Source organism: Antedon bifida, chromosome 4, assembly GCF_963402885.1.
Source record: "Antedon bifida chromosome 4, ecAntBifi1.1, whole genome shotgun sequence".
Classification (NCBI taxonomy): Eukaryota; Metazoa; Echinodermata; class Crinoidea; order Comatulida; family Antedonidae; genus Antedon; species Antedon bifida.
Window position 1 is genome coordinate 30481075 of NC_136229.1, and position 12855 is coordinate 30493929.

Sequence of the window (12855 nt, forward strand, 5' to 3'; positions counted from 1 at the left end):
AAGCGCTCACTAACCATAATGGAATATTCAGAGAGCAGGCATACCCACTCCTCAAATATCTCAATAACATTCTAGAGTTGCACGCATAATTGCGTGGCAGAACGATAACATTTCAGGAAGAAACATCAATGAGTATAAGTATGGATAATTGTAGAAGATCCTCGACAATTATCCATTTCATCTAATTTCGGAGTAATGGCCGATTATCAGAGATCAATTAGTTGAGAAACCTATAATATATACATCAATACAATTCCTGTATTATGATTTAGTTTGCAAATACCATTACCACATGTATATAATACAAATTTGTATAATAAGTCATGTAGATAGTAGAATTGTGAATAAGGTAGTCAAGTTGATACATGTGAATTCTTTGAGTCTCTTTCAAATGACTGATAGACGGACATATAAAACGCATTGACGGACGTACATAACATATTTTACGTAGGACGTTTCAAACTATATAAAAACGAAATAGGAACGCTTCTATTCTAGTAAACACAACAGTAATACATATTTATTATCAAAAGGATAATCAATTTGGCTACGCCTACTGTACAGTATAAGTACAACTAAAATAATAATACAGTAAGTATAAATAATCCTATTAGAAATGATAGAGATATTAGTGAATATCTCTGTGGTCCAACAAGGTGCATCATTCAACAAGGTATAGTGTAGTATTAAAAAAACAAGGAAAGTATTCAAACAAGGTATCCAACACAGTATAGTATTAACAAGCTTAACTCCCTCCTATCATACAACTGATCTAGTCAAATCTTGTTTATTTAAATCCGAAATGGATATCAAGTACAGGTGGATGATGCTAGAACAAAGGGGTCTTTAACAAAGGAATAAGCCAGTGGCAAAACCTCATAACCAACCAGAACACTACAGTCGAACATGTTAGTAACTGGAAAAAAGTCAACTGAAGCAATAAATTAAATCACATATGTACAACTACAAAATGCAATATAATGGAATTATTCTCATTACTTGATGTTCGGGAAGTAATCCCAGACTATCATTCAAATCACAGCCATGCCACTAAGCCAATGTCAATGTCCAAGCATATAAGTACAGTGCTGGGGAATGTATAAAACAAATGGAATAATTTAATTCACTTTCATCAACTTTATAAGCCATCCAACCAATAACTCTCAAAAACAGATTTACAAAAGTAAAGAAACTTGCAGCCCCCGCCAGGAGTAAAAAGGGGGAAAAGGGAATTGGAATCCTGGTCTGGATTGTCTTTGTCACAATTTGATGGAGTCATGTGTAGCTATTTACCTTTGTCCTGTTTACCTAACTACCTAATTAAAATATATAGACAATTCCATATGTCTATTCAGCTAACCTTGTTATGTACAGGGTTCATGTGGCTTGTCAAATCAGATTGACCATTCTTGCAATTTGATGTTTTATTGTCTTGATTATTCCAAGCAAAATGAATTTCCATTTTAAGTAGACCAATACAATTTCTTGAATCTTGAATCCAGAATTCCTGAGTATACCACTGCTAGTTGACACAAACGTCATATAATTATACAAACTACTGACTTGTTACCTTTAGTTTGCCCTGAACTTGTACTAGTATGACCTAAACTAACATCTTCCAGTTGTCTCTCTAGAATATCAATTTGTTTTCTAAGATCTGCTTCTTTCTTCTCATAATCTTCCTCCATTTTCTAATAAAAACAATTGTGTTACGGCATACTAGAGAATATATATATATTTTTTTGATTCGTTCCCTATGCACATCATACAATGTACATACTGAAGGCTCTGAAATCACAGGTACTGTATACAAATCTAATGGTATTATGCATGGTGTATACAGATCTTTTTTCAGGCATCAACATTAATTCTTGACTTGTTAACATTTATGGTAGGAAGTCACTTCATAACCATTAACTACTGTAATTCATATTCAATGTAGTACAATTATGCAGTGTGTCTATTCCTGGAGGATTTCCTTCATGGTGTATTGTATTTCAAAACAGGTGTAGACACATGAACAAACTTAACTTTTGCATAGGAAATAACATAAACCATGAATTGCAACAAAAACCCAGTTGCAAGTAAAAGTTGAAATAAAAAAATGAAAATAATTAAGACTGAGTAATATAGTATAAAGTATGTGGATTTCTTTCTCGTGATCCTCAACAAATGTGATCTTAAATTGTGGTCAATACAACAGCTTTACTATATTATTTATGAACAATAAAAAAAGAGAGAATTTCCTACCATGTGAAACATTTCTTGAAGATCTTTTCCTTTAAGAGGTCCCTGTAGGCTGCCATCACGTCTGATAAACACATCTCCTCTTGGACTTGAGTACAACATCTTAGTTGTACCAGCACTTACAGTGATTTTGATTACCTTCAAATTGGCTAAAAGCAAAAACAAATGTGGTTACTATAGACTTTCAAATAATGTGTACGTACAGAACCATCAACAAAGTACTGTATTAGTAATGTTCAGCCTCAAGACAATGCTATTAGGCTTATTTAGTGCAATAAGGGCTTGATAAGTACATGTCATTGCAGAGGTTTCAACTTGGAAATATGAAACATCCAGAGAATTTATGAAAAATAGCCAAACAATGCTCTAGGGTGCTTTAAAAATTGGAAAACAAAAATTATTAAAAGCATCTGCTTTTATAGAAACAACAGATGTCAAGTGCATTCCAGGCATGACAAAGATGGACAATTTAGTTGGGGAAATGTATTTTTTTAATTTAGTTAGATTAGATTTGAATTAGATCTGGAATCGGACTTTTGCCACTGAGAATATTATTTTGTAGAAATTGATACTTGAGTGTGCCAAACAGCATTCATAGTTTTAAATCAAATTTGTTTATTTATACAGACAATAACATTTTCTTGATTCTTGAACTCGGGCATTTAGTACTATTTAGTAGAGCCTAAATAATAAACCTATATATATTATCGGAATGTTGAAACCTCCCGCAATTATCGGAAGTCTGGACACTCACATGTTCTATCATCTCTAACAGGAATAAATGAAATTGAGTAAACATTTGGTGGTACAGCAGGTTCCATTGCATTGATGATTCCATCAATGGCAATTCTAACAAGATCCTCTTCTTTGTGTTCTAAAGAGACTCCCTGTACAAAGCCTGCAGTGAAAAAGACATTTTCAACAAAATTAGTGAGTAAAAAAAAAATTGTAGCATGGATGTGGTAAAAATGGATGTTTCAATTGCTGTTAAAAAATGCAAAAATATTGATGTAATACGTAAGAGGATACATTTAGTAACTTTGATGGAGGTTTCCATGAATAGGGGTGAGCTGTAGTGTATATATTGCCAATTGTTCATTTCATGGAAAGTGTTCCTAAGTTCTACTGCAGACCCTCTCTTAAACCAGGCACTAAAAAAACCGTGCCGATAGAAAAAAATGATAATGCATGGTTGACTGTGCAATTGTTGGTATTTTTAACAGTGATGATAGCGACTTCAACCAGCAAGGTTATCTAGTTTTTGTAGAATTGTATAATACTGCAGTACAGTAACTGTAAAAACAAACCTTCATCATCTACACCAATAAGAAGAGTTCCTCCACTACTGTTTAAAAACCCACTAATGTAATTTCCAACATGTTTCTTTAGAACTTTCTTAAGGTAGTCACCACCACCACGTTTGAATTCCATCATGCGATTTTCGTTTCCAAGTTGTTGGCCTTTATTGAGGTAGTCCACTTTATCAAGCTGGTCTGAAACAAAATCTAACCTGTTGATTTTATTGCTGAAAGTTGTGATATGCATTCTTTGGTCATCACCAGATGGATTTGAACTGTGGTGATCTTTTGTTATTTTAACACCATTCACAGCAGCAATATTCTGTACAGATAATGTACTCGCTTGACTATCTGCTGTTTTCTTTCTTTTCCGACGCATTCGTTTTCTGTTATTTACAACCTTAAATTCATCATGCTTCTGACTATATTTATCTTGTTCATTACTCAAAATGGAGTCATTGGCAAATTTGTTTTTTTCATGGCCTGCATGAAAATAGTCGATTCTTAAACGTTGTCCTTGCTTGATCAATTTGGAAGGAACCATGGTCTGATCCAGGCTTTCCACCACCAATTTCTGATAGATTTCATTTCGTACGAAAATTGTTGCAGTGTAACAATTGCTATGATATGAAAGGGAAACATTGACATTGTCCTTCTTAATGTTGATGCCTAACACCTCATTAAACACATACACAATCATCGAGCAAACTTCACTTTTAGTGCACTCATCATTTAGGTTTCCCATAAACACTGCACATGGTCCAGCCATCAATACAGAAAAAAATGTTTCTATAGGAAGATAGAGAATACAATTGTGTCAATATGAAATATGAATGATTGATAACACTCCATAATATCAGAGTATATTTAATTTAAAATTGCACTTAAAAACATACATTGTGTATGAAGGGCAGAATATAAATAATTTTACAGTATCTACACAGACAAATCACAAAGATTTTAATAAAAACTAGACATGAAACTCGTCACTTTGACGAGTTAGTTATCCGCACAACGACAAACGCCACGTGCACGTCATACGTTGGAATATTGCACACAGATAAAGATTATGGCATTATGACAAGAACTGAAGAATATGATATGCTGTTAGTGCTGAATTCTGTAAATTTGTGTCATATAGTATATACATGCAAAGAGTATAATCTGTATACATATTACATACAGTGTAGAATAGGTGAAATTACGGGACCCGCCATTTATTCCAATTTTTAACATGGCGACGGTATCAAAATGAAACACTTAAATAGCAATTTCTGGAGGAAATTATCTCAGGAACAACATATTAACGTGTAGAAGAAATTTGAATACGTAAAATATAGATGCGCACCCTTTTAAATGTGATGAACTATTACGCAAAATATGAAAATACGACTTTTTTTATTCAACTGGCCATATGATGACGTCACAACATCCGATTGGCAAAATGTTTACATGAATTCGTATCTACAATCCAATAGCTTCCAGAAAACGTTTTAATCGTGATTATCACATTTTATTCTTACGAGCTATTACAGATTAAAATTTACTGTAAAGATGAAATTAATGACCCACGTAATTAAAATTTTTAGGCATGATGACGTCATAAAAATTAAAATATTTTTATCTCATGCTAAAGAAAGTTGATTGACCTACACAATATATAAATTTAGGAGAAAAAGGAATACAGATAAGCGTGATGCGCTCCATTGAATGTGATGAGCAATAACGAAAGAGACAAAAATCCTATATTTTACATTCGTGTGGCCATACGATGACGTCACAATGTTTTTTTAGCCTTATCGATGCATGATCCGATATCTACAACTCATCAACTTCTAGATTTTGTAATAAAAATAAACGGTTCACGGTTTACTTTAGAAACTATGACTGTTTAAAAAAAGACATAATTTTGACGATTTTTTAAGCTTTTTCATAAAAAACGTGCACGAATTGTCTAATTCAACGTGTTCGTATGGCGTTATTTAAACTGGAAAAGGTCTAAATTGTTTTCAAAATTACTAGGAAAGACTTGAAAAATATAATTCAAGAGAAAAAAATATGTTTTTAACGCTACGTGCGCACCGCGTGCGTAAAAAATTGCGCGCCCGTGGGAATTTTTGACATGCTCAAAATGACAAGAAACGCATAAAAAGTTGATTAGAAATTAATTTTGCGCATTTTGAAATTTTAAATGCGCGTGCGCGCGTAACTTCTTGTGAAACATGCCATTTTTAATCCGTAGAAAGTTTGCCCCTGATATGACTTAAATTTTGTCAAAGTGTCAATACTAAATGACTTTTGGTTTTTAATCTATAATCAATCATTGAAATTCATAAAATTGCGCGTAAGTCGCGTTGCGCAACTATGACGTCATTCAAAAATAGGAGGTGCACAACTTCACGTAAATGCCCATATGTTGTCAAAGTTATGAAATGTTATGTTTACACATTTTAGAGAAACGCGACTCACAAAAAGGAAGGAAGGATCCAAGAACTAGACATGAAACTCGTCACTTTGACGAGTTAGTTATCCGCACCACGACAAACGCCACGTGCACGTCATACGTTGGAATATTGCACACAGATAAAGATTATGGCATTATGACAAGAACTGAAGAATATGACATGCTGTTAGTGCTGAATTTTGTGTCATATAGTATATACATGCAAACAGTATAAGCTGTATACATATTACATACAGTGTAGAATAGGTGAAATTACGGGACCCGCCATTTATTCCAATTTTTAACATGGCGACGGTATCAAAATGAAACACTTAGATAGCAATTTCAGAAGGAAATTATCTCAGGAACAACATATTAACGTGTAGAAGAAATTTGAATACGTAAAATATAGATGCGCACCCTTTTAAATGTGATGAACTATTACGCAAAATATGAAAATACGACTTTTTTTATTCAACTGGCCATATGATGACGTCACAACATCCGATTGGCAAAATGTTTACATGAATTCGTATCTACAATCCAATAGCTTCCAGAAAACGTTTTAATCGTGATTATCACATTTTATTCTTACGAGCTATTACAGATTAAAATTTACTGTAAAGATGAAATTAATGACCCACGTAATTAAAATTTTTAGGCATGATGACGTCATAAAAATTAAAATATTTTTATCTCATGCTAAAGAAAGTTGATTGACCTACACAATATATAAATGTAGGAGAAAAAGGAATACAGATAAGCGCGATGCGCTCCATTGAATGTGATGAGCAATAACGAAAGAGACAAAAATCCTATATTTTACATTCGTGTGGCCATACGATGACGTCACAATGTTTTTTTAGCCTTATTGATGCATGATCCGATATCTACAACTCATCAACTTCTAGATTTTGTAATAAAAATAAACGGTTAACGGTTTACTTTAGAAACTATGACTGTTTAAAAAAAGACATAATTTTGACGATTTTTTAAGCTTTTTCATAAAAAACGCGCACGAATTGTCTAATTCAACGTGTTCGTATGGCGTTATTTAAACTGGAAAAGGTCTAAATTGTTTTCAAAATCACTGGGAAAGGCTTGAAAAATATAATTCAAGAGAAAAAAATATGTTTTTAACGCTATGTGCGCACCGCGCGCATAAAAAATTGCGCGCCCGTGGGAATTTTTGACATGCTCAAAATGACAAGAAACGCGTAAAAAGTTGATTAGAAATTAATTTTGCGCATTTTGAAATTTTAAATGCGCGTGCGCGCGTAACTTCTTGTCAAACATGCCATTTTTAATCCGTAGAAAGTTTGCCCCTGATATGACTTAAATTTTGTCAAAGTGTCAATACTAAATGACTTTTGGTTTTTAATCTATGATCAATCATAGAAATTCATAAAATTGCGCATAAGTCACGTTGCGCAACTATGACGTCATTCAAAAATAGGAGGTGCACAACTTCACGTAAATGCCCATATGTTGTCAAAGTTATGAAATGTTATGTTTACACATTTTAGAGGAACACGACTCACAAAAAGGAAGGAAGGAAAGAAGAACTAGACATGAAACTCGTCACTTTGACGAGTTAGTTATCCGCACCACGACAAACGCCACGTGCACGTCATACGTTGGAATATTGCACACAGATAAAGATTATGGCATTATGACAAGAACTGAAGAATATGACATGCTGTTAGTGCTGAATTTTGTGTCATATAGTATATACATGCAAACAGTATAAGCTGTATACATATTACATACAGTGTAGAATAGGTGAAATTACGGGACCCGCCATTTATTCCAATTTTTAACATGGCGACGGTATCAAAATGAAACACTTAGATAGCAATTTCAGAAGGAAATTATCTCAGGAACAACATATTAACGTGTAGAAGAAATTTGAATACGTAAAATATAGATGCGCACCCTTTTAAATGTGATGAACTATTACGCAAAATATGAAAATACGACTTTTTTTATTCAACTGGCCATATGATGACGTCACAACATCCGATTGGCAAAATGTTTACATGAATTCGTATCTACAATCCAATAGCTTCCAGAAAACGTTTTAATCGTGATTATCACATTTTATTCTTACGAGCTATTACAGATTAAAATTTACTGTAAAGATGAAATTAATGACCCACGTAATTAAAATTTTTAGGCATGATGACGTCATAAAAATTAAAATATTTTTATCTCATGCTAAAGAAAGTTGATTGACCTACACAATATATAAATGTAGGAGAAAAAGGAATACAGATAAGCGCGATGCGCTCCATTGAATGTGATGAGCAATAACGAAAGAGACAAAAATCCTATATTTTACATTCGTGTGGCCTTACGATGACGTCACAATGTTTTTTTTAGCCTTATTGATGCATGATCCGATATCTACAACTCATCAACTTCTAGATTTTGTAATAAAAATAAACGGTTAACGGTTTACTTTAGAAACTATGACTGTTTAAAAAAAGACATAATTTTGACGATTTTTTAAGCTTTTTCATAAAAAACGCGCACGAATTGTCTAATTCAACGTGTTCGTATGGCGTTATTTAAACTGGAAAAGGTCTAAATTGTTTTCAAAATCACTGGGAAAGGCTTGAAAAATATAATTCAAGAGAAAAAAATATGTTTTTAACGCTATGTGCGCACCGCGCGCATAAAAAATTGCGCGCCCGTGGGAATTTTTGACATGCTCAAAATGACAAGAAACGCGTAAAAAGTTGATTAGAAATTAATTTTGCGCATTTTGAAATTTTAAATGCGCGTGCGCGCGTAACTTCTTGTCAAACATGCCATTTTTAATCCGTAGAAAGTTTGCCCCTGATATGACTTAAATTTTGTCAAAGTGTCAATACTAAATGACTTTTGGTTTTTAATCTATGATCAATCATTGAAATTCATAAAATTGCGCATAAGTCACGTTGCGCAACTATGACGTCATTCAAAAATAGGAGGTGCACAACTTCACGTAAATGCCCATATGTTGTCAAAGTTATGAAATGTTATGTTTACACATTTTAGAGGAACACGACTCACAAAAAGGAAGGAAGGAAAGAAGAACTAGACATGAAACTCGTCACTTTGACGAGTTAGTTATCCGCACAACGACAAACGCCACGTGCACGTCATACGTTGGAATATTGCACACAGATAAAGATTATGGCATTATGACAAGAACTGAAGAATATGATATGCTGTTAGTGCTGAATTCTGTCAATTTGTGTCATATAGTATATACATGCAAAGAGTATAATCTGTATACATATTACATACAGTGTAGAATAGGTGAAATTACGGGACCCGCCATTTATTCCAATTTTTAACATGGCGACGGTATCAAAATGAAACACTTAAATAGCAATTTCTGGAGGAAATTATCTCAGGAACAACATATTAACGTGTAGAAGAAATTTGAATACGTAAAATATAGATGCGCACCCTTTTAAATGTGATGAACTATTACGCAAAATATGAAAATACGACTTTTTTTATTCAACTGGCCATATGATGACGTCACAACATCCGATTGGCAAAATGTTTACATGAATTCGTATCTACAATCCAATAGCTTCCAGAAAACGTTTTAATCGTGATTATCACATTTTATTCTTACGAGCTATTACAGATTAAAATTTACTGTAAAGATGAAATTAATGACCCACGTAATTAAAATTTTTAGGCATGATGACGTCATAAAAATTAAAATATTTTTATCTCATGCTAAAGAAAGTTGATTGACCTACACAATATATAAATTTAGGAGAAAAAGGAATACAGATAAGCGTGATGCGCTCCATTGAATGTGATGAGCAATAACGAAAGAGACAAAAATCCTAATTTTTACATTCGTGTGGCCATACGATGACGTCACAATGTTTTTTTAGCCTTATCGATGCATGATCCGATATCTACAACTCATCAACTTCTAGATTTTGTAATAAAAATAAACGGTTCACGGTTTACTTTAGAAACTATGACTGTTTAAAAAAAGACAATTTTGACGATTTTTTAAGCTTTTTCATAAAAAACGCGCACGAATTGTCTAATTCAACGTGTTCGTATGGCGTTATTTAAACTGGAAAAGGTCTAAATTGTTTTCAAAATTACTAGGAAAGACTTGAAAAATATAATTCAAGAGAAAAAAATATGTTTTTAACGCTACGTGCGCACCGCGTGCGTAAAAAATTGCGCGCCCGTGGGAATTTTTGACATGCTCAAAATGACAAGAAACGCATAAAAAGTTGATTAGAAATTAATTTTGCGCATTTTGAAATTTTAAATGCGCGTGCGCGCGTAACTTCTTGTGAAACATGCCATTTTTAATCCGTAGAAAGTTTGCCCCTGATATGACTTAAATTTTGTCAAAGTGTCAATACTAAATGACTTTTGGTTTTTAATCTATAATCAATCATTGAAATTCATAAAATTGCGCGTAAGTCACGTTGCGCAACTATGACGTCATTCAAAAATAGGAGGTGCACAACTTCACGTAAATGCCCATATGTTGTCAAAGTTATGAAATGTTATGTTTACACATTTTAGAGAAACGCGACTCACAAAAAGGAAGGAAGGATCCAAGAATAATACAGAAAAAAACTATTGATCCCATACAATAACAAGGAGTTATCCGCTTGGTATACCAAGCGGATAACTAATAATACAGAAAACTAGATTTGAACTCGTCACTTTGACGAGTTCGGGTTATCCGCGCGCAAACGCAACATGCACATACTTAACTATATGAACCTCGACAATTATTATGACATGAACTAAATATGTTTACAGTGCTGAATTGTACCTATTATGTAGCATACACCATATTACAGTATTTTACAGAATAAACTGTATATGTTATATACAGTGTAGCATAGACAAAATTACGAGACCCATCTTTTAAATCCAATTTTTAACACGATGACGTCATCAAATTGACATATAAAGATAACGATTTTAGAAGATAATTATCTAAAAATTTACATTAAAACAAATTTGAAGAATTTTGGGCACGTAAAAGTGAGATGCGCTCTCGTTTAAACGCAATGAACTTTTACGCAAAAGATGAAAATATGACTTTTTGAATTCAACTGGCCATATGATGACGTCACAACATCTGATTGGCAAAATATTCACATCAATTCGTATCTACAATCCAATAGCTTCCAGAAAACGTTTTAATCATGATTATCACTTTTTATTCTGACAAGCTATAACAGATTGAAATTTACTGTAAAGATGAAAATAAGTGACCCACGTTATTTACGTTTTTAGACATGATGACGTCATAAAAATTAAAATGTTTTTAAATCATGCGAAAGATAGTTGATTAACGTAGACAATATTAAAATTTCGGGGGAAATGGAATACGTATAACCGAGAAGCGCTTTGTTGAATTTGATGAGCAATAACGAAAGAGTAAAAAATCCTATATTTTACATTCGTGTGGCCATACGATGACGTCATAACATCCGAGTGGTAAAGGTTCTGCATGAATTCATATCTACAACATATCTGCTTACATATTAAATTTAAAAAATTGGGGGTCGTGGATGATCCTGAGGAGCTATAATAGATTAAAAATAGGCTTAATTTTGACAATATGTTGTCACTTTTGCAACTAAAACGCGCGCAAATGGTCTAAATCAACGTGTTCGTATGACGTCATTTTAATTTGAAATGATGTAAATCTTTTTTAAAATGACTAAGAAAGGCTGTAAAATCATAAGTTAAGAAAAAAACACATGATTTTCATGCTCCGTGCGCACCTTACGCGTAATTTTTTTCGCGTGCGTGGGAATTTTTGACATGTTTAAAATGTCATGATCAGCGTAGAAATTTGATTAGAAATTAATTTTGCGCATTTTTAAATTTTAAATGCGCGTGCGCGCGTAAGTTCTTGTGAAACATGTCATTTTTAATCCATAGAAAGTTTGCCCTTGATATGACTTAAATATTCACCAAATGTCAATACAAAATGACTTTTATTTTTTATCCTATGATCAATCATTGAAATTCATAAAATCGCGCGTAAGTCACGTTGCGCAACTCTGACGTCATTCAAAATATGGAGGTGCACAACTTCAGGTAAATGTCCATATAATGACAAAGTTATACAAAAGATATATTCACAAGCAATAGGTGATATGCGACGCACAAAAATCCGGGAAAGAAAGAAGAATAACAAAGAAGAAGATGAAAAAAAAGATATTTACAATCACATGGGTTATCCGCAACTAAGTTGCGGATAACCAAAAAATATTGATCTCATACAATTACAAGGAGTTATCCGCTTGGTATACCAAGCGGATAACTAATAATACAGAAAAAAAATATTGATCTCATACAATTACAAGGAGTTATCCGCTTGGTATACCAAGCGGATAACTAATAATACAGAAAAAAAATATTGATCCCATACAATAACAAGGAGTTATCCGCTCTACCAAGCGGATAACTAAAAACAGACATAAGTGATGACTGTAATGTGGCATATTCTGTGAACCTGCTTTGTGTAAAAAATGTTGGCAGACTCTTAATATATTACAACAAAAGGCAAAACAAAATGAAAAAATCTACCAAATTCATCCTGTCAACTCATTTTTGTATTTAGAGTTTTAGTTAGATTGAAGTACCCTAACTAGCCTAGGCTAGTTAGTTTTTTTAGGCTCTCTACTCTAGCTAAATCAATACTAAGCTAGGAGGGAGGGTATATGCACTAATTACTAATAGCTATGCCTGTGCCTCATCATCACTGAGAGATGACCATGCATGTCAGCTCACGTTGTCGTCTACTCTAGCTCTATCTAATAATGTAGTTAAGCCGCCTCCTACCTGTAACCTAGGACTAGG

At 33.3% G+C, this 12855-nt stretch overlaps 1 protein-coding gene across 1 annotated transcript; it reads right to left on the reverse strand.

Moving 5' to 3' along the window:
- Window positions 1–610: 610 nt before the first annotated feature.
- Window positions 611–4259, reverse strand: LOC144841584 (uncharacterized). The gene is made up of 4 exons (XM_078697999.1): window positions 3555–4259; window positions 3002–3145; window positions 2251–2396; window positions 611–1691 (listed from the first exon to the last, which is right to left on the reverse strand). The coding sequence occupies exons 1-4, from the start codon at window positions 4243–4245 to the stop codon at window positions 1539–1541; spliced, it is 1134 nt and encodes a 377-aa protein (XP_078554125.1). The 5' UTR covers window positions 4246–4259; the 3' UTR covers window positions 611–1538.
- Window positions 4260–12855: the final 8596 nt, after the last annotated feature.